This window comes from Blennius ocellaris (assembly GCF_963422515.1).
Source record: "Blennius ocellaris genome assembly, contig: SCAFFOLD_107, whole genome shotgun sequence".
NCBI lineage: Eukaryota > Metazoa > Chordata > Actinopteri > Blenniiformes > Blenniidae > Blennius > Blennius ocellaris.
The window spans coordinates 44,105-67,500 of NW_027662179.1; the positions used below are offsets into that span (position 1 = coordinate 44,105).

Consider the following 23,396-nt stretch of genomic DNA (forward strand, 5'->3'; position numbering starts at 1 on the left):
CGTGAGAGGACAGAGGCGTGAGAGGACAGAGACGTGAGAGGACGGAGACGTGAGAGGACGGAGACGTGAGAGGACATATACGTTACAGGACAGACGTGAGAGGACGGAGACGTGAGAGGACGAAGATGTGAGAGGACGGACGCGCGAGAGGACAGACGTGAGAGACTGTCTACTGCGTCTTTCTACTGCGTCTTTCTGCGTCCCACGCTGGACATCTAAACTGTCTGAACTTTAGCTTCAGGGGACACTTGTTGAAAACACTGCATAACAGGACGGAGACGTGAGAGGACAGAGACATGAGAGGACAGAGGCGTTAGAGGACAGAGACGTGAGAGGACGGAGACGTGAGAGGACGGAGATGTGAGAGGACAGAGACGTGAGAGGACGGAGACGTGAGAGGACATATACGTTACAGGACAGACGTGAGAGGACATAGGCGTCAGAGGACGGAGACGTGAGAGGACAGAGACGTGAGAGGACGGAGACGTGAGAGGACGGAGACGTGAGAGGATAGAGACGTGAGAGGACGGAGACGTGAGAGGACATGTACGTTACAGGACAGAGGCGTGAGAGGACAGAGACGTGAGAGGACAGAGACGTGAGAGGACATATACGTTACAGGACAGAGGCGTGAGAGGACAGAGGCGTGAGAGGACAGAGACGTGAGAGGACAGAGATGTGAGAGGACGGAGACGTGAGAGGACATATACGTTACAGGACAGACGTGAGAGGACATATACGTTACAGGACAGACGTGAGAGGACGGACGCGCGAGAGGACAGACGTGAGAGGACGGAGATCTTAGAGGACAGACGTGAGAGGACGGAGACGTTAGAGGACAGACGTGAGAGGATGGAGACGTTAGAGGACAGACGTGAGAGGACGGAGACCTGAGAGGGCATATACGTTACAGGACAGACGTGAGAGGACAGACACGTGAGAAGACGGAGACGTTAGAGGACAGACGTGAGAGGACGGAGACCTGAGAGGGCATATACGTTACAGGACAGACGTGAGAGGACGGAGACGTGAGAGGACGGAGACGTGAGAGGACGGAGACGTTAGAGGACAGACGTGCGAGGACGGAGACGTGAGAGGACAGACGTGAGAGGACAGAGGCTTTAGAGGACAGAGACGTGAGAGGACGGAGACGTGAGAGGACGGAGATGTGAGAGGACGGAGACGTGAGAGGACATATACGTTACAGGACAGACGTGAGAGGACATAGGCGTGAGAGGACGGAGACGTGAGAGGACAGAGACGTGAGAGGACATATACGTTACAGGACAGAGGCGTGAGAGGACAGAGGCGTGAGAGGACATATACGTTACAGGACAGACGTGAGAGGACGGAGACGTGAGAGGACGGACGCGCGAGAGGACAGACGTGAGAGGACGGAGATCTTAGAGGACAGACGTGAGAGGACGGAGACGTTAGAGGACAGACGTGAGAGGATGGAGACGTTAGAGGGACAGAGACAGAGACGTGTTCAGCGTTTTGTCTTCATGTCTTTCACCTTTGCTCCACCCTCATCCGTCCGTCCTCTCGTCTCGTCGCAACGAACTGATTGTGTGTGTGTGTGTGTGTGTGTGTGTGTGTGTGTGTGTGTGTGTGTGTGTGTGTGTGTGTGTGTGTGTGTGTGTGTGTGTGTGTGTGTGTGTGTGTGTGTGTGTGTGTGTGTGTGTGTGTGTGTGTGTGTGTGTGTGTGTGTGTGTGATGCGATGCATTAGTCCAAACCAGCTCTGTAGTCTAGTTGTGCCCCGGCCACGCCCTCACTGCAATTTCATGTTCATTATATAATTTATCCACAAAACTCTTAAGTGTTATTAAATTTATTGACAATAATGTAAAGACACAGTAAACACAGTAAGTTGTCCTCGGTGCTCCACAGCGTCCTGCCATGGGACACTTCCCACTGCTGCTTGCTAAAACAACCAGGGTGTGCCGGGCGTTCGCTGGAGCACACGAGGCTGTGGACGTCTGGCTGTGGACGTCTGGCTGTGGACGTCTGGCTGTGGACGTCTGGCTGTGGACGTCTGGCTGTAGACATCTGGCTGTGGACATCTGGCTGTGGACGTCTGGCTGTAGACATCTGGCTGTGGACGTCTGGCTGTGGACGTCTGGCTGTGGACGTCTAGCTGTGGACGTCTGGCTGTAGACATCTAGCTGTGGACATCTAGCTGTGGACATCTGGCTGTGGACATCTGGCTGTGGACCCCCATGACCCCTGAAAGTGGAGGGACTCCTCAACATGGAGGGACTCCTTCTCAACACAAAGGTCCTTACAGTCATTGTGGAGGGACTCCTTCTCAACATGGAGGGACTCCTTCTCAACATGGAGGGACTCCTTCTAAACGTGGAGGGACTCCTTCTCAACGTGGAGGGACTCCTTCTCAACATGGAGGGACTCCTTCTCAACATGGAGGGACTCCTTCTCAACACAAAGGTCCTTACAGTCATTGTGGAGGGACTCCTTCTCAACATGGAGGGACTCCTTCTCAACACAAAGGTCCTTACAGTCATTGTGGAGGGACTCCTTCTCAACATGGAGGGACCCCTTCTAGACGTGGAGGGACTCCTTCTCAACATGGAGGGACTCCTTCTCGACGTGGAGGGACTCCTTCTCAACATGGAGGGACTCCTTCTAAACGTGGAGGGACTCCTTCTCAACATGGAGGGACTCCTTCTCAACACAAAGGTCCTTACAGTCATTGTGGAGGGACTCCTTCTCAACATGGAGGGACTCCTTCTCAACACAAAGGTCCTTACAGTCATTGTGGAGGGACTCCTTCTCAACATGGAGGGACCCCTTCTAGACGTGGAGGGATTCCTTCTCAACATGGAGGGACTCCTTCTCGACGTGGAGGGACTCCTTCTCAACATGGAGGGACTCCTTCTAAACGTGGAGGGACTCCTTCTCAACATGGAGGGACTCCTTCTCAACACAAAGGTCCTTACAGTCATTGTGGAGGGACTCAATCTCTAATTAGCTAGTTTTGACACCGTTTTTTCAAAATACGTGTCTTCATTGTGGAGGGACTCCTTCTCTAATTAGCTAGTTTTGACGCCGTTTTTTCAAAATACGTGTCTTCATTGTGGAGGGACTCAATCTCTAATTAGCTAGTTTTGACACCGTTTTTTCAAAATACTAGTCTACATTGTGGAGGTCAAGGTCAGCGTCGATGGCCTGCCTCAAATAGTCGGAGAACTCTTTGTACATACGCTGCTCCTCCTTCTCAAAGTAGAGGTCATCCTTCTCAACCTTCTTGATACGGAGGTCATCATTCTCAACATGGAGGGCCTGATTCTCAGCGCGGAGGGTCTCAATCTCAGCGTCGAGGATCTGAAGGTCAGACTCGAAGTGCTCTCTCAAACTACGGTGCTCTTCCTTCTCTAAGTAGAGGTTCCAATTCTTGACCTTGAGGTCCTTTTTCTTGGTACGGAGGTCATCATTCTCAACATGGAGGGTCTGATTCTCATCGCGGAGGGTCTCAATCTCAGCGTCGAGGATCTGAACGTCAGACTCGAAGTGCTCTCTCAAACTACGGTGCTCTTCCTTCTCTAAGTAGAGGTTCCAATTCTTGACCTTGAGGTCCTTTTTCTTGATACGGAGGTCATCATTCTCAGTATGGAGGGTCTGATTCTCAGTATGGAGGGTCTGATTCTCAGCACGGAGGGTCTGAGTCTCAGAGTCGAAGAACTCTTTGACAGTACGAAGATTCTCCTTCTCAAAGTAGAGGTTCTCATTCTCAACCTTGAGGTCCTTATTCTCGATGCGGAGGTCATCATTCTCAGACAGGAGGGTCTCATTCTCTGACAGGTGGACTTCATTCTCATAATTGAGCTCCTCAATCACAGTGTCGAGTCTGCCAATCTCATTGTTGAGGGTCTCCTTGGCAACAAGGAGAGTCTTCTCCTTCCAGTGGAGGATCTCATTCTCAGCGCGGAGGGTCTGATTCTCAACATAGAGTTCCATATTCACATTGTCGAGGGTCTCCTTGACAACATGGAAATCCTCCTTCTCACTGCGAAGGAACTCGTTCTCATCACGGAGAGACTCCTTCTCAACCTGGAGGACCTCAATCTCAGCACTGAGTTTCTCAGTATGGAAATTCTCATTCTCATCGTGGAGGGTCTCATTTTCAGTGTCAATGGCCTCCTTGACAACATGGAGATTCTTCTTCTGAAAGTGGGGGGACTCCTTCTCACCATGGAGGGCCTCATTCTCAACGCGGAGGGTCTCATTCTCAGACAGGATGGCTTCATTCTTAATACTGAGGTTCTCAATCACAGTGTTGAGTCTCTCAATCTCATTGTTGCGGGTCTCCTTGGCAACATGGAGAGTCTTCTCCTTCCAGAGGAGGATCTCATTCTCAGCGCGGAGGTTCTCTTTCTCAACATAGAGTTCCCCATTCACATTGTCGAGGGTCTCCTTGACAACATGGAAAGTCATCTTCTCACGGTGGAGGGCCTCAAGCTCCACCAACTGCTCACTATTCCTCTTGCGGAGGGCGTCATTTGCCAAATAGAGGCCCTGGAGGGTCTCATTCTCAATGATGAGGCTCTCTTTCTCAGCACAGAGGGTCTGATTCTCAGAGCGGAGGGCCTCATTCTCATCGCGGAGGGTCTCAATCTCAGCGTCGAGGATCTGAAGGTCAGACTCGAAGTGCTCTCTCAAACTATGGTGCTCTTCCTTCTCTAAGTAGAGGTTCCAATTCTTGACCTTGAGGTCCTTTTTCTCGATGCGGAGGTCATCATTCTCAATGTGGAGGGCCTGATTCTCAGTATGGAGGGTCTGATTCTCAGCACGGAAGGTATGATTCTCAGTATGGAGGGTCCGATTCTCAGCACGGACAGTCTCAAGCACAGCGTCGGGGTTCCGAAGCTCAAAGTCGAAGTACTCTTTCAAAAGACGTTGCTCCTCCTTCTCTAAGTAGAGGTTCTTATACTTCACCTCGAGGTCCTTTTTCTCGGTGCGGAGGTCATCATTCTCCTCCTGGAGGGTCGGATTCTCAGCACGGAGGGTCTGATTCTCAGCACAGAGGGTAGGATTCTCAGCGTCGAGAGTCTGAGTCTCAGAGTCGAAGAACTCTTTGACAGTACGAAGATTCTCCTTCTCAAAGTAGAGGTCATCCTTCTCAACCTTGAGGTCATCATTCTCAACCTGGAGGGCCTCATTCTCAACCTGGAGGGCCTCATTCTCAGTACGGAGGGTCTGATTCTCAGCATGGAGGGTCTCTTTCTCAGCACGGAGGGTCTGATTCTCAGCGTCGAGGATCTGAGTCGCAGAGTCGAAGAACTCTTTGGCAGTACGGAGATTCTTCTTCTCAAAGTAGAGGTTCTCATTCTCAACCTTGAGGTCCTTATTCTCGATGTTGAGGTCATCATTCTCAACCTGGAGGGCCTCATTCTTAGACAGGTGGACTTCATTCTCATAATTGAGCTCCTCAATCACAGTGTCGAGTCTGCCAATCTCATTGTTGAGGGTCTCCTTGGCAACATGGAAAGTCATCTTCTCACGGTGGAGGGCCTCAAGCTCCACCAACTGCTCACTATTCCTCTCGCGGAGGGCGTCATTTACAAAATAGAGGCCCTGGAGGGCCTCTTTCTCAATGATGAGGCTCTCTTTCTCAGCACAGAGGGTCTGATTCTCAGAGCTGAGGTTCTTCTCAGAGTAGAGGGTCTCTTTCGCAACAAGGAGGGCCTCATTCTCAGTATGGAGGGCCTCATTCTCAGTATGGAGGGTCTGATTCTCAGTATGGAGGGTCTCTTTCTCAGTATGGAGGGTCTCTTTCTCAGCGCGGAGGGTCTCAATCTCAGCGTCGAGGGTCTGAGTCTCAGAGTCGAAGAACTCTTTGACAGTACGAAGATTCTCCTTCTCAAAGTAGAGGTTCTCATTCTCAACCTTGAGGTCCTTATTCTCGATGCGGAGGTCATCATTCTCAGACAGGAGGGTCTCATTCTCTGACAGGTGGACTTCATTCTCATAATTGAGCTCCTCAATCACAGTGTCGAGTCTGCCAATCTCATTGTTGAGGTTCTCCTTGGCAACAAGGAGAGTCTTCTCCTTCCAGTGGAGGACCTCATTCTCAGCGCGGAGGGTCTGATTCTCAACATAGAGTTCCATATTCACATTGTCGAGGGTCTCCTTGACAACATGGAAATCCTCCTTCTCACTGCGAAGGAACTCGTTCTCATCACGGAGAGACTCCTTCTCAACCTGGAGGATCTCTTTCTCAGCACGGAGGGTCTTATTCTCAGAACGGAGGACCTCAATCTCAGCACTGAGGTTCTCAGTATGGAAATTCTCATTCTCATCGTGGAGGGTCTCATTTTCAGTGTCAATGGCCTCCTTGACAACATGGAGATTCTTCTTCTGAAAGTGGGGGGACTCCTTCTCACCATGGAGGGCCTCATTCTCAACGCGGAGGGTCTCATTCTCAGACAGGATGGCTTCATTCTTAATACTGAGGTTCTCAATCACAGTGTTGAGTCTCTCAATCTCATTGTTGCGGGTCTCCTTGGCAACATGGAGAGTCTTCTCCTTCCAGAGGAGGATCTCATTCTCAGCGCGGAGGTTCTCATTCTCAACATAGAGTTCCCCATTCACATTGCCGAGGGTCTCCTTGACAACATGGAAAGTCATCTTCTCACGGTGGAGGGCCTCAAGCTCCACCAACTGCTCACTATTCCTCTTGCGGAGGGCGTCATTTGCCAAATAGAGGCCCTGGAGGGTCTCATTCTCAATGATGAGGCTCTCTTTCTCAGCACAGAGGGTCTGATTCTCAGAGCGGAGGACCTCATTCTCAGCACGGAGGTTCTTCTCATTGTGGAGGTCCTCATTGTCAGTGTGGAGGGTCTGATTCTCAGAGCAGAGGACCTCATTCTCAGCACGGAGGTTCTTCTCATTGTGGAGGTCCTCATTGTCAGTGTGGAGGGTCTCCTTGACAACATGAAGATCCTTCTCCTGACAGTGGAGGGACTCCTTCTCAGATCGGAAGGCCTCATTCTCAGCACATAGGGCCTCATTCTTAATCAGCAGGGCCTCATTAGCAGCACGAAGGGTGTCGACGGTCTTTTCCATATCTCCCCTCGCCCTCTGGTCCTCCTTCTGTTTAGCATCCTGTTTTTTCTTGTTCTCAACAAAAGTTTTTTTGCTGAAGATCTGCTTGAGTTCGGCGATGTGATTGCGCAACACAATAATTTCACCTTGGACCATGTCTCAAATATGTTTCCAAGATGTAGTTTGTAAATACTAGCTTGTTCACTTGTTCGCTCAGGAGTTAAGGTTAGCAAGAACGCTGTCACGATATTCGCAGTTGAAATGTCTATGTAAAGAATTAGCTCAAACTAAATGTCGCTTTTCCAAAAGGCACTGTTGATACGCAGCTCGAGTTGAAGTTGTGTGCCTCCGAGGAGCTGGCATCTATTTATATTGTAGTGACATGAAAGACACATATGACGTCATAAGGCTTTCAAGTTCTCATGATGTCATCTTATCAGGCCACATGAAAGGATGTCATGGCGCTTTCATCTTCTCGTGTTGTGAGCTTATCAGGCCACATGAAAGAATGTCATCAGGCTTTCATCTCTCAGGCCGCTCACTTATCACCAGGATAAATCACCATGGTAACCGACAGTACATGTCTGACTTGCTCCAAGATAGATCCAAGATAGCATGATAGCCATTAGCTCACATCGATGCTAACAAGCCTGTCAGGTAGCTACATCACTGAAACCCTGAGTAGGAAGTGTCTCCATGGCAACAGATGCTGATCTCCTTTGATAGACTTTTTTTATTACCACTGTTTTTTCGGGATTTATTTGTAGACGTTTAGCCGTTAACGTCCCAAAATCTATGGGATTGATCCTTGGATGATGAAAAATCGTCTTTTTCTCTCTACCAGTGAGAGTTTCTGCTTTATTTAGATTTTAAGATAAAATCTTTACCTCTGGTAAAACGTCAATTAGTTCATTTAGATTGGATGCCACCTATAATCTAAGTAATTTGGGATTAATGGATCGATGTGTGGATTAAACATTGGACTTCCAGACTATTGCATTGGGCCAAACTCGATATCGTCACACAGTCTAAACTTCTGAAACAACTTTAAAACACATTCTGATCATTTATTTCCCTTTTTTTCTTCTTCTGTTTAACATTTCACCTGAATTCAAATCCCTCCTTCACTCCCTGACGTTTCCACGCACAACGAAATTCATCTGGATTGTGCATCAACCTGGAATATCAACAAGTATGGACATGGGATTGGTATCGACGACACTGGTGTTCCCTCGGTACGGGGGCGATACCAGACCTTGCAGTACTGCACACCACCACCAACTACCGAGAACCTGAATCACTTCTTTACACACACTGAAGCTCCGGCGGCACGAGGCGGCGCCGTCTTTGATCCGCGGCTTCAAAAGGAACTTCTACTCATTTGCATGTTCATTATGTGCCGAAAACGGCCAATTATTCCATCAAAGGTGTGAGCAGAGGACCGGCCCCCGGATCCCCGACCATCACGGGACAAATTAGCCAATTAAACGCGTTTGATGTCCGCGGAGTCGAGGAACAATGACGGTATTAATGTTCACAAAGCTCCGCAAGCCGAGGAACCATAAGTACTGGAACTCACTTATGTGTTTGTTTGCAGAAACATTTGTCGCGTTAGAAGTAAATATCGCCACTTTCACAAAGTCAACGATGGGATTTGTCCCGCAGCTAACTCACATTGCGTTCTCCACAACCTCCCCACCTCACAGGAAGTGTGCTTCACTTTAAAATCTCTTCAGGCCCGTTGACGAATTGGGAGAATTGAATGTTCTTGCTGGTTTGTTTACGTCAAGCAGACGGGATCTAGACCGTCCGGCCGTCTGCACAAGGAAAGACTTTCCATTAAAGCTTCAAAGTCTTTGTCCCCGAAAAGTTCTCCTCCTCCTGCTTTCTAATCGTTCCTTTCATTTCCACTTCACGTTTCCAGCCTGGTCACCCGGCGAACAATGCTACCGCTAACGTTGCTAATAGCATGTGTGTGTGTGTCTGTGTTTTCAGGTGTTGGACAATAGAAACGGACCTCAGCGTCTCTTTTCTTTAGAGAAACTACATAACGATTTCTTTGTGATGCTCAGAGGCTGAAGGCTGTTTGTGTGTTTACTGGCCTGAGGAACGACTCTTAGTACCTGAGGAACGACTCTTAGTACCTGAGGAACGACTCTTAGTACCTGAGGAACGACTCTTAGTACCTGAGAAACGACTCTTCGTACCTGAGAAACGACTCTTAGTACCTGAGAAACGACTCTTAGTACCTGAGAAACGACTCTTAGTACCTGAGGAACGACTCTTCGTACCTGAGGAACGACTCTTAGTACCTGAGGAACGACTCTTAGTACCTGAGAAACGACTCTTAGTACCTGAGAAACGACTCTTCGTACCTGAGGAACGACTCTTAGTACCTGAGGAACGACTCTTAGTACCTGAGGAACGACTCTTAGTACCTGAGAAACGAGCTTCGCTTGTTCTGAAGTTGTTCATCAGTTGATAAAACTACAATACTTGTGATTTTGGAGGATTAGTATTGTTTTCCTGTTACTCTGAAGCCCATATCGGCGCTCTGGATCGATATTTACGACCTGAAACCTTAAAACGAACAAAAGCATTTACAAAACAGCTGTGTTTCTCCCCATTGCCATGGCGACGGAGTCCGAGCGGTTTTTCAACACAGACTCCAGAAATCCTACAGAAGTTCGGCGTTTTCACTTAAAAGTGTGGCGGCGTGGACGGAGCTGAACGAACAACCTGCAGAACAATTACAACCTGGAAGCGCCGTCTATTTGTTCATTTTCAGTTTTGCACAATTTCTGCAGGAGGTTAAAAAAAACCTGTTTTTATATTTCCCCTTTAAATACAGTTTCGATCACCTCTGGAATGTAATTCTAATCTTCTAATCTAAGCTTCCGTCAAGCAAATATCGTCTTGACCGCGGCAATCCAACCATAAATAATGAATATCTGACCATATAGTGGATCCTGAAGTCTCATTAGAGGAGGAGCTGCCTGCCTGGATCCACCGCCCCCAGCCCCGCCCCCTGTCCCAGCCCCGCCCGCAGCCCCACCTCCTGCCCCAGCCCCGCCCCCTGAAGCCCACATGCAGGTTGAGCAGGAAGAGGAAGAGGAGGGGCCTCAGCCTTCATCCTCACCCTGCATTGAGCTCCATGCAGTGGGTGTGAGGAGGATCTGACCTTTGACCTCCTCCAGGCCCTGCCCCCTTCACCCCCCCACCCCATATTCACCCCTCCATGTCGTCCCTCAAGCCCCTAAAGCCAAAACCAAGTCTGTTCTGGTCTCAGTCTGTCGCTTCTCACAACTTTAATTCTGCTGAACTCGTTTATTGAGCATTTCTAGATCTTCTGATTCTGGAATCATCAAATCAACCAGATTCCTTCTGACCAGTCAACTCAACAGGAAGTTTAACTTATTATAATACTCATTTATACACCGCATATCATATTATAGATGTACAAGTAGATGTAGATCTACAGTTTCTATTTGAATGTGAATTTCTCTTCTTTGTAACCAAACGAGCTGCATCATTAATTCTGTGCATTTCTATAGTAGAGCATTCTATCAACATACATCTAGTTTGATATAAACCTCCTAGATTTATGAAAGTATTTGGAGTTGGTAAAGAAATGAGTATTACTGTAGTATTTCTTCACAAAGCAGCTCCACTTTATTCTGATGTTTCCGTCATGACAAGTTTATAAAAGCAAACTTTGTTGTTGTTTTTTGTGTGTTTTTTTTTCAAAGCCTTTTCCTGGCGACGTCGTTTCCTTCATTTCAGGCGACTTGATTCATTCGTCAGAAAACATTTGGTTTCATGAAGCCTCAGAATAAGACAAGAGATTCTCTACTCGCTAAACAAAAAAAAAGAAACAATATATATATTTAATTTTGGTTGAATTAAAGTTGAATCGACTGATTAGAATCTCCTCAGTTTGACTGGAAGACGTTTGATGTTTGTCGTCGTTTCTCCATATTTCCCCTCCGAGACGTTCGACGTTCTGCTGCTCGTCACTTTTCTGTCTTCGGGTTTGTTCTGCAGCAGTTTGACACTTTTTCTTGTCACTGAGCAGAATCGTCCTCACGGCGTTTAATTGATTAATTCTCCCGGAGGTTCAGCACAACGTCAGAGTTTTAAATAGCTAGAATCCAGTCCAGAGACCCAGAGGGACGATTGACCCAGAATAGACAGAATCCAGTCCAGAATGGAGGTTCTGGGACCCGGAATAGACAGAATCCAGTCCAGAATGGCGGTCCGGGGTCCCAGAGGAGGAAGTGACCCGGAGCGGCTCTGCTCTCGTTTCAGTCTGACCTGATTTCTGAAGCTTGTCAGGATTTCAGGCGTCGTCCTGCTGCAGCGACTTCAGGATGTGAGGAAATGAGCCTCCTTCCTCTCCGTGACCCTGAACCTGCAGCTGGACGCCCCCCCCCCCCCTCCCCCCCGCCGCCATGCATTCTGGGAATTCACCGTTCAATGATAAGCCTTGTAGAACGTAGCAGACGGACGCCGCCGTCTCCTCCGGGTCGTTCCTGAGGACCGTCTGCTGCCGCGGGACGATAACCTCGTCTGCTTTCCTGCAGCGCCGCGACCCGCTGCTGCTCCGAGGAGCTGTTCCACCCCGCCGCCGCCGCAGAGGACGCCGCCTTGACGAGAAACATGGCGGACAGCCCCTCGGACTTCCTTCCTGTCCCCGCTGCCATGGCAACCGCCTCGACAGGACCAAGCGACACGGGCTGGCGGAAAGGGCGAGCGCTGAGCGAGAGAGACGAGCGGCGAGAGGCGCCGCCGCCGCCGCCGCCGTGGTCGGACTGCAGCCGTCCAGCAAAGTGAGCTCCGCCCAGCAGCCGCATCACACTCAGACCAAAGCTTCCTTTGCTCAGCTTTGAAGCCAGAGATCAAAGGTCAGGATCCCTTTGAACCAGCATGTGGCAGATTAACGACTAGTTTCTATCTCAGTGATGAAATGTTTCCTCTTTCACTTCCTCTGGACTCAGAAAGAAGCGTTTTATCGGCGAGGCCTGACTCAGTGACCGTCGATCATCTGATCAGAGAATCTCATGGATTCACCTGATTTACATTCAAAGACCAAGAACATAGAACAGATTTCACGTCCATCAGATTATTTCCCTGTCGTCACTTTATTTCCGTATTAAAGGTGTCACACGGTCACAAACATTTGCGGGTCCTGATCCCAGGTCCTGGGATCAGGTCCTGGGATCAGGTCAACTTGCCCCTTATTGTCTGGGACCTTCAGGTCTGCAGTGCAGCAGAGGGTTTTAGTGAAGACTGCCCCCTTGTGGTCTCATTTAACTTCAACACCAAACCAGCAGACGGATTTTCTTCTTCCTGATGATTTTCTGGTGAACAAATTATTTCCTGTGAGGTGATGAGAGGATGAGGTGATGAGAGGATGAGGTGATGAGTGGATGAGAGGATGAGTGGATGAGAGGATGAGGTGATGAGAGGATGAAGTTTGTCTGAGGAGATGAGGACTTTGCTTCTGCAGTCTTATGGTGACTCTCTCTCTCTCTCTCCCTCTCTCTCTGTGTCTCTCTATCTCTCTCTCTTTATCTCTCTCTCTCTCTCTCTCTCTCTCTCTCTCTGTCTCTCTCTCTCTCTCTCTCTCTCTCTCTCTCTGTCTCTCTCTCTCTCTCTCTCTCTCTCTCTCTCTCTCTGTCTCTCTCTCTCTCTCTCTCTCTCTCTCTCTCTCTCTCTCTCTCTGTGTCTCTCTCTCTCTCTGTCTCTCTGTCTCTCTCTCTCTCTCTCTCTCTGTGTCTCTCTCTCTCTCTCTCTCTCTCTGTGTCTCTCTCTCTCTCTCTCTCTCTCTCTCTCTTCCGTACGTTCAGAGAATCACACCATACAAAGTAAGTTTCGTCTTTTCGGACTCGTCCTGCTGAAACTGTCTTCAGGTGATCGGAGAGTTTTCGGTGGGAAAATCTGACCTGGGATCAGTTTGAGGAGGAAAAGTTAATATCCTGAGAGAAAAGTCATGTGATCTTGACTTTAGTTGCTGATGGTTCAGATTTCCTCACTTCCTCCACTCAAAGAAACGTTCAGTTGCTTGTTTCAGCTCATATTTCTGGTATTCACTCTTTATAAAAACTGTTTTTTTTGTTTTGTTTTTATTTTGCTTTGCGGCGTCTTTCTGTCTGCGACGAGTTTAAAGTTCCTGTCGGCCGCAGTGAGAAAGACTTTCTGAGCTTCTGCATGTTTATTTTATTTTGTTTTGTTTTGTTTTTTTAATTCAAGGAAAACAAACAAGAAATGAACAGAGCAATAACAGAACATACACAAAAATAAAATGACGAAAAACAAACAAACAAAAACAAGCAAACAATATAAAACACTCACTAGACATTCACATTATTTCTTCCAATAATGTAACGATTATACATCCAAAAATGGAAAAAAAGAGATAAAACAATGTTTCAGGATTATTTGTTGAAAGTATAAACGCCATGTTTTCCTAGTTATATAATTTGTATGCAGTGGAGGGTATATAAAAAAGTTAATAGATTGTTGGCTCAATCAAAGGATAGAATATTAATAATAATCTATAATCCCTGCAGCTCTAATACACATGAGCTCTGTTCAGACACTGTCAATATAAATACATTAAAGTAAAAGTTTCCCACGAAGACTTAAGTTAAACAAAGTAGAAATAATTTAAACAAAGTAGAAATAACTAAAGTTTAATTTATCAACCTGCTTCTGATTCTGTGCTGAAGCTGCAGGGTTGAAGCTGCAGGGTTGAAGCTGCAGGGTTGAAGCTGCAGGGTTGAAGCTGCATGTTGAAGCTGCAGGGTTGAAGCTGCATGTTGAAGCTGCAGGGTTGAAGCTGCATGGTTGAAGCTGCAGGGTTGAAGCTGCAGGGTTGAAGCTGCAGGGTTGAAGCTGCATGGTTGAAGCTGCAGGGTTGAAGCTGCATGGTTGAAGCTGCATGGTTGAAGCTGCAGGGTTGAAGCTGCAGGTTGAAGCTGCAGGTTGAAGCTGCAGGGTTGAAGCTGCATGGTTGAAGCTGCAGGTTGAAGCTGCAGGTTGAAGCTGCAGGTTGAAGCTGCAGGGTTGAAGCTGCATGGTTGAAGCTGCAGGGTTGAAGCTGCATGGTTGAAGCTGCAGGGTTGAAGCTGCAGGGTTGAAGCTGCATGGTTGAAGCTGCATGGTTGAAGCTGCAGGGTTGAAGCTGCAGGGTTGAAGCTGCATGGTTGAAGCTGCAGGGTTGAAGCTGCAGGGTTGATGCTGCAGGGTTGATGCTGCAGGGTTGAAGCTGCAGGTTGAAGCTGCAGGGTTGAAGCTGCAGGGTTGAAGCTGCATGGTTGAAGCTGCATGGTTGAAGCTGCAGGGTTGAAGCTGCAGGGTTGAAGCTGCAGGGTTGAAGCTGCAGGGTTGATGCTGCAGGGTTGATGCTGCAGGGTTGAAGCTGCAGGGTTGAAGCTGCAGGTTGAAGCTGCAGGGTTGAAGCTGCAGGGTTGAAGCTGCATGGTTGAAGCTGCAGGACTCGACTGTGTCTGAAGCTCCAGCTGAATGTTTGAACTGTTTTCTTCACTTCCTGTAAAGATTCATGATGAAGTCCTGCTTCCTGCTTCAGCCTGTTGAACTTCAGCCTCCGTCTGAACTGCAGCTTATTATTGAATTATTTCTCCTTTTGGAACAAATTTCATTGTGACTTGAAAGAATGAAGTCAACAGGAGTTAATCCAGTTTCACTGCGTTTCAGTGTGAGGATTTATTTAAAGGAATCCGAGAGACATTTCAGTTTCTGGATTCAGACTCGTGATTCTCAGAAAACTGAACGTTCCTCACTGATTTTCTTATTCTGTCTTGGCTCAAGTAGAAAAGAAATGTGAGCCACTGAAGAATCAGAGAACGAGTTATAATACAAATTAAAATGTCGTGTGTGTGTGTGTGTGTGTGTGTGTGTGTGTGTGTGTGTGTGTGTGTGTGTGTGTGTGTGTGTGTGTGTGTGTGTGTGTGTGTGTGTGTGTGTGTGTGTGTGTGTGTGTGTGTGTGTGTGTGTGTGTGTGTGTGTGTGTGTGTGTGTCCTCCAGGAGTGTGAGCATGACGGACATGCGAGGGGAGGAGGAGCCTCACAGTCAGACCCGACATGAGCTGATCCACAACCAGTACAACCAGATGAAGGAGGAGGAGGATCACTGGCAGGACGTGAGTGTGACCTCATCACCACCCTCATCATCACCCTCATCATCACCTTCATCACCATCTTCATCATCACCTTCATCACCACCTTCATCATCACCCTCATCACCACCTTCATCACCACCCTCATCACCACCCTCATCACCACCTTCATCATCACCCTCATCACCACCTTCATCATCACCCTCATCACCACCTTCATCATCACCCTCATCACCACCCTCATCACCACCTTCATCATCACCCTCATCACCACCTTCATCATCACCCTCATCACCATCTTCATCACCACCTTCATCACCATCTTCATCATCACCCTCATCACCACCTTCATCATCACCCTCATCACCATCTTCATCACCACCTTCATCACCACCTTCATCATCACTTTCATCATCACCCTCATCACCACCTTCATCATCACCCTCATCACCATCTTCATCACCACCTTCATCACCACCTTCATCATCACTTTCATCATCACTTTCATCATCACCTTCATCACCACCTTCATCATCACCTTCATCATCACCCTCATCACCACCTTCATCACCACCTTCATCACCACCTTCATCACCACCCTCATCATCATCTTCATCACCACCTTCATCACCACCCTCATCACCACCTTCATCATCACCCTCATCACCACCTTCATCACCACCTTCATCATCACCTTCATCACCACCTTCATCACCACCTTCATCACCACCTTCATCATCATCACTCACCTCTTAAAGCAGGGGGGTCCAGCCCCGGTCCTGGAGGGACGGTGTCCTGCAGGTTTTAGTCTGTAGAATCTAATCATGATGTCATCACCCTGCGACCTGAATCTAATGATGATGTCATCACCCTGCGACCTGAATCTGATGATGTCATCACCCTGCGACCTGAATCTAATGATGATGTCATCACCCTGCGACCTAAATCTAATGATGTCATCACCCTGCGACCTGAATCTGATGTCATCACCCTGCGACCTGAACCTAATGATGATGTCATCACCCTGCGACCTAAATCTAATGATGATGTTATCACCCTGCGACCTAAATCTAATGATGATGTCATCACCCTGCGACCTGAATCTAATGATGATGTCATCACCCTGCGACCTAAATCTAATGATGATGTCATCACCCTGCGACCTGAATCTGATGTCATCACCCTGCGACCTGAATCTAATGATGATGTCATCACCCTGCGACCTAAATCTAATGATGTTATCACCCTGCGACCTAAATCTAATGATGATGTCATCACCCTGCGACCTGAATCTGATGATGTCATCACCCTGCGACCTGAATCTAATCATGATGTCATCACCCTGCGACCTAAATCTAATGATGATGTCATCACCAAGTGTGTGTGTGTGTGTGTGTGTGCCAGGACCTGGCCCGGTGGAAGAACCGCAGGAGGAGCATTTCCCAGGACCTGATCAAGAAGGAGGAGGAGAGGAAGCTGATGGAGCAGCTGATGGGTGGAGGATCCAGCGTCTCCCAGCGGAGGAGGAGCATCAAGACCTACAGGGAGATCGTGGAGGACAAGTAGGTGACCTGAGACCAGCTGGGTGGTTCCATGTTCAGTCGGACCAGAGGAGGAGGAGGAGATGGTTTATTGGTCAAAATGTGAAACCAGAAGAAGGAAATGCTCTTTCATCTTGTGACGTCACAGTTAAAGACGCAGTTTCACTTAGAAACGTATGAAAGTAAACAAGTAAACCATTAAAGTGAGATAAACTGTTTTCTCTGCCTTCAAACATGTTAGTTATTATGAATAATATTGATAATTATTATTATTATAATGTGAGGAAGTTCCAGGTCCTTGGGCTGTTCCAGGACCTTAATAACCTGAGTCTCATAGAACACATGTTCCTGACACGGTTCTGATCTGAAACCTTTTGTTTTGTGCAGTAGAACCGCGGTTCTGCTCTAGTAGAACCGCGGTTCTGCTCTGAAATGTGTTGCTTCCTGCAGTAGAACCGTGGTTCTGCTCTAGTAGAACCACGGTTCTACTCTGAAATGTGTTGCTTCCTGCACTAGAACCGTGGTTCTGCTCTAGTAGAACCGCGGTTCTGCTCTGAAATGTGTTGCTTCCTGCAGTAGAACCGTGGTTCTGCTCTGAAACATATTTCCTGCAGTAGAACCGTGGTTCTGCTCTGAAACGTATTTCCTGCAGTAGAACCGTGGTTCTGCTCTAGTAGAACCGCGGTTCTGCTCTAGTAGAGCCGCGGTTCTGCTCTGAAACCTGTTGCTTCCTGCAGTAGAACCGCCTCCTCTCACCTGCTCCTCCTGCCTCTGTCTCGTGTCGCCGTGCAACCAGGGAGCGGCGGGAGGAGGAGCTGCGGCTGACGTACCGCAGCGCCGGAACCCCGGAGGAGGCGGCGGCCATCTTGCAGCGCTACGCGCAGCGCTTCTCCATCAGCGACGCCGTCCTGGAGCGGCTGCAGCTGCCCAAGCTGCTGGACCGCAGCGTGTCGGCCGACCCCGCCCTCCCGCTCTCTCTCTCCCCGTCGGCCTCGCCCGCCGCCCCGGACCCCTTCGACCCCTTCGACGGCGATGGCGACGGCGGCGGCGGCGGCCCGCTGCGCCACCTGCGGCAGCGGGCCGCCCCGCCGCCCCGGTTCACGTCCACGCTGGAGGCCCGGGTGGAGGACTTCCCCAGAGACCCGGCGGGGGGGCACCACCGGCCCCAGATCCGCTCCCGCTCCTCCGAGCCGCCGGCGACCCGGAACCTGTCGCCCAGACCCGTGCCTCTACTGACGCCCAAGCCTTACCTGCCCCGGCACGCCGCCGCCGCCCAGGCCGGCAGCAGCAAGGTGAGACGCTGAGGCGGCGGGATGCTAACGGCCGGCGGGATGCTAACGGCCGGCGGGATGCTAACGGCCGGCGGGATGCTAACGGCCGGCGGGATGCTAACCGCGAGAAAATCTTTAAATAACAACGGAAACATGTGACGGATCAGCTTTTTATAAGAATAGCAAACTTCCTATTAGCTTTCTCTGTTTGTTTGTGTTTTCTGAAGTTTTGCACTTCCAGGCCACCGTACATTGACACATCTGGAAGATTATCACGTTTATTTCACACAAAAACATAATATATATATATAAATATATATGTATTTCATGATGAAGCAGTCTGGAGGGTGAAGTTTGATCTGAGGTGTCAGAAGCTGAATGTACTAAATATATATGGACACAAACTATAAATAAATATGTAAAATATATCAACTATTAATCAGAAAGAACAAAATGTAAAAGTCTCTGTTCAGGACGAGTTTCCTCCTCGGTGGACGAGTCGTCCTTCAACCTGCAGGTTCTCTTCTTCACCGTCGTTTCCATCTGGACGTGAAGACGTGAACCGGTTTAACCTGGTTCACCTGAACTACTCTAACCTGGTTCACCTGAACCGGTTTAACCAGGTTCACCTGAACTACTTTAACCAGGTTCACCTGAACTGGTTTGACCAGGTTCACCTGAACCGGTTTAACCAGGTTCACCTGAACTACTTTAACCTGGTTCACCTGAACTACTTTAACCTGGTTCACCTGAACTACTTTAACCAGGTTCACCTGAACTGGTTTAACCAGGTTCACCTGAACTACTTTAACCAGGTTCACCTGAACTGGTTTAATGAGGTTCACCTGAACTACTCTAACCTGGTTCACCTGAACTACTTTAACCAGGTTCACCGGAACCGGTTTAACCAGGTTCACCTGAACTGGTTTAACCAGGTTCACCTGAACTACTCTAACCAGGTTCACCTGAACTGGTTTGACCAGGTTCACCTGAACCGGTTTGACCAGGTTCACCTGAACTACTTTAACCAGGTTCACCTGAACTGGTTTGACCAGGTTCACCTGAACTACTTTAACCTGGTTCACCTGAACTGGTTTAACCAGGTTCACCTGAACTACTTTAACCAGGTTCACCTGAACTGGTTTAACCAGGTTCACCTGAACTACTTTAACCAGGTTCACCTGAACTGGTTTAATGAGGTTCACCTGAACTACTCTAACCAGGTTCACCTGAACTACTTTAACCAGGTTCACCTGAACTACTTTAACCTGGTTCACCTGAACTACTCTAACCTGGTTCACCTGAACTACTTTAACCAGGTTCACCTGAACTACTTTAACCTGGTTCACCTGAACTACTCTAACCAGGTTCACCTGAACTACTTTAACCAGGTTCACCTGAACTACTTTAACCTGGTTCACCTGAACCGGTTTAACCAGGTTCACCGCCTAGTGGCTGCTTCCTGGTGTCGTCAACCCCCCCCCCCCCCCCCCCCCCCCCACCCCCCCAGTCCCCCTTCAGCCCTCTTGGCATTTGCGCTGGACTACCAGAGGCGTTGCCACGGTGACAAGTCGTCTGGAGGAAAACACCAAGAACCAGGGAACGTTTCAGTGGAGCTCAGAGGAAACTGGATCAGTTTCCTTTTCTGCTGGAAGGAAACGTCCGAGTGAGCAAGATGAACATGGTGGGGGGGGGGGGGGGGGGTGGAGAGGGGTGTAGGGGGGTGTAGAGGGGTGTGGGGGGGGTGTAGGGTTGTGCAGGGGTGGAGAGGGGTGTTGGATGGTGTAGGGGGGGTGTAGAAGGGTGTGTGGGGGGGTGTAGGGTGGTGTGGGGGGGGGGGGTGTAGAGGGGTGTAGGGTGGTGTAGGGGGGGGGGGGTGGAGAGGGGGGGTGGTATCAGACCAAACGGAGCCCAGAGCTCGTCAGGACTTCCTGCTGAGTGTCTGAGTGCAGCGGCGCTGAATGACGCCTCTGTTCCCTGTTGACTTAAGAAGTGGACAAGTAGGACCCTCTCCATGTGAAGTGGTCCCACCCTCCACCCCCCCCACCCCTCTACCCCACCCCCCCTAACCCCCCACCCGGGACAAAGACAGCCCACACAGGTCTGGGGCGCCGGAGGCCGACTGAGAGCCGCCATCTTCACTTTCTGCTCTCTCACATTACTGCTTCCCCGTCCTCCTTTATTATCACTTTATATCACTTTATATCACATTATATCACATTATATCACATTATATCACTTTATGTCACTTTATGTCACTTTATAATCACATTATATCACTTTATATCACTTTATGTCACTTTATGTCACTTTATTATCACTTTATATCACATTATATCACTTTATATCACTTTATGTCACTTTATTATCACTTTATATCACATTATATCACATTATATCACTTTATGTCACTTTATATCACTTTATGGTCACTTTATGTCACTTTATGTCACTTTATATCACTTTATATCACATTATGTCACTTTATTATCACTTTTGTCACTTTATTATCACTTTATCACTTTATATCACTTTATATCACATTATATCACTTTATATCACTTTATGTCACTTTATATCACATTATGTCACTTTATGTCACTTTATATCACTTTATTATCACTTTATGTCACTTTATGTCACTTTATGTCACTTTATATCACATTATGTCACTTTATTATCACTTTTGTCACTTTATTATCACTTTATATCACTTTATATCACATTATATCACTTTATATCACTTTATGTCACTTTATTATCACTTTATATCACTTTATATCACTTTATTATCACTTTGTCACTTTATTATCACTTTATTATCACTTTATTATCACTTTATATCACTTTATTATCACTTTATTATCACTTTATTATCACTTTATTATCACTTTATATCACTTTATGTCACTTTATAATCACATTATATCACTTTATATCACTTTATGTCACTTTATGTCACTTTATTATCACTTTATATCACATTATATCACTTTATATCACTTTATGTCACTTTATTATCACTTTATATCACATTATATCACATTATATCACTTTATGTCACTTTATATCACTTTATGGTCACTTTATGTCACTTTATGTCACTTTATATCACTTTATATCACATTATGTCACTTTATTATCACTTTTGTCACTTTATTATCACTTTATCACTTTATATCACTTTATATCACATTATATCACTTTATATCACTTTATGTCACTTTATATCACATTATGTCACTTTATGTCACTTTATATCACTTTATTATCACTTTATGTCACTTTATGTCACTTTATGTCACTTTATATCACATTATGTCACTTTATTATCACTTTTGTCACTTTATTATCACTTTATATCACTTTATATCACATTATATCACTTTATGTCACTTTATGTCACTTTAGTATCACTTTATTATCACTTTATTATCACTTTATATCACTTTATATCACTTTATATCACTTTATTATCACTTTATTATCACTTTATATCACTTTATTATCACTTTATATCACTTTATATCACTTTATTATCACTTTATATCACTTTATATCACTTTATTATCACTTTGTCACTTTATTATCACTTTATTATCACTTTATTATCACTTTATATCACTTTATTATCACTTTATTATCACTTTATTATCACTTTATTATCACTTTATATCACTTTATATCACTTTATATCACTTTATTATCACTTTATTATCACATTATGTCACTTTATGTCACTTTATTATCACTTTATATCACTTTATATCACTTTATATCACTTTATATCACTTTATATCACATTATGTCACTTTATGCCACTTTATGTCACTTTATGTCACTTTATTATCACTTTTGTCACTTTATTATCACTTTTGTCACTTTATTATCACTTTATTATCACTTTATATCACTGTGTCATCACTGTGTCATCACTTTATTATCACTTTATTTCACTTTATTTCACTTTATTATCACTTTGTATCACTTTATTTCACTTTATTATCACTTTATTTCACTTTATTATCACTTTGTATCACTTTGTATCACTTTGTATCACTTTATTATCACTTTATCATCACTTTATTATCACTTTATCATCTTTATTATGACATGACCTTCCATTGTCTTCTTCACGTTGTTTGAGCAGTTCAAAGTTCTTCTTCTCAGTAAAACGTCGTCGTGTCTCGTCCTGAACAAAGTTTAGTTTTTACTTCACTTTGACTCCTCGAGGAGGAAAACCTGCAGGTTGGAGACGGTCGGAGTTTACAGCTTCAAACCAACGAAGAAGATCCCTTTTCTTTTTCCTCTTCTGATTCCCTTCCTCTTCTTCTTTCTCCTCCTTCAGGCCGACGCGTTGCTTCGACTTAACGGCGACGTTGACGACGTTTCCGTCACTCCTGAAGACGAAGGGCGAGATTCTCCTCCTGGATTCCGGCCGTCAGCCGCCGTGCTGCCCCCTGCTGGGCGGGCGGGCCCAGTGTCTCTGGAGGTGGAGGCGCCCCCACCCTCCCCACCGCCCCGGCCCACCTCACTGCCGGCGGTCAGACTGCTTCTAAACTCAACTTGACACCAGTTTAGATCAGCTAATGGAACCAAACCACCTCAAACACTTTACACTTGTTGCTGCTAAAAAATTTAACAAAATTGACCTCAAATCTCAGAATATTGCTGCAGAGTTATTATATTGATCTAATCTGCAACTAAAATACATTTCATTTCATTCAGTCATGTTCAGTAAACTGTAGAAAAAGTAAAGGAAGTTTAATCTATTGAATAATTTCTTTGCTCTCACGTTGTTCCTCACTCTTTATTTCCTGTTTAAAGTTTCCACCTTCATAAGAAACGTTGTGGGACGATAAGAAACCAGAAAGCAAACGTCAGTTGAAGAAACGTTTGTTTAATAAACATCAGAACATTTGACAGTAAATTAAAATGGAGTTGAGGAGGAAACTGCTGCTCGTCCCTCAAATCCGTCTTCCAGGGAAATAACGAGACTTTCCAGTGTTGCTTAATATTTATTATGAAAAAAGCAAACACATTTCCTTTCTTTCCTCTTTCCTTTGAAGTTTATGCTTTGAAGTGGCAGAGAAAAAAGTGAAAATCCATTTTTTTTTTCAGAGCAGTGCATATCGTCACTATTCTTCACAAATGAATGAGCGATGAACATGAAGACAATAACTTTCAACCAGTTTGACATCGATTTGTTTTATTGAATTTTTAATATTTAATACAATAAAGTGGGGGATGTATTGATACAGAGAAGAAAAGGAAGTGCATGTTGAAGTGGTCGGGTGTCTTAATGTTCAATATTTCCTCCGTTGTAAAGTTGATTTTCACTCATTTAAAAGAAAAAGTCAAAGACTTTCTGTGGGTTCGT

General features: G+C 46.5%; 1 protein-coding gene across 1 annotated transcript in view; it reads left to right on the forward strand.

Moving 5' to 3' along the window:
• LOC308148159 (LIM and calponin homology domains-containing protein 1-like) overlaps window positions 1-23,396 on the forward strand; it is a gene marked incomplete at its 5' end in the record, with an annotated part of 88,453 nt that overhangs the window by 43,339 nt on the left and 21,718 nt on the right. The window contains 5 exons of the mRNA XM_080521596.1: window positions 11,647-11,892; window positions 15,114-15,228; window positions 16,609-16,766; window positions 17,542-18,037; window positions 22,365-22,559. Coding sequence (XP_080377722.1) covers window positions 11,647-11,892; window positions 15,114-15,228; window positions 16,609-16,766; window positions 17,542-18,037; window positions 22,365-22,559 — 1,210 coding nt within the window. The remainder of the gene's footprint in view (window positions 1-11,646; window positions 11,893-15,113; window positions 15,229-16,608; window positions 16,767-17,541; window positions 18,038-22,364; window positions 22,560-23,396) is intronic.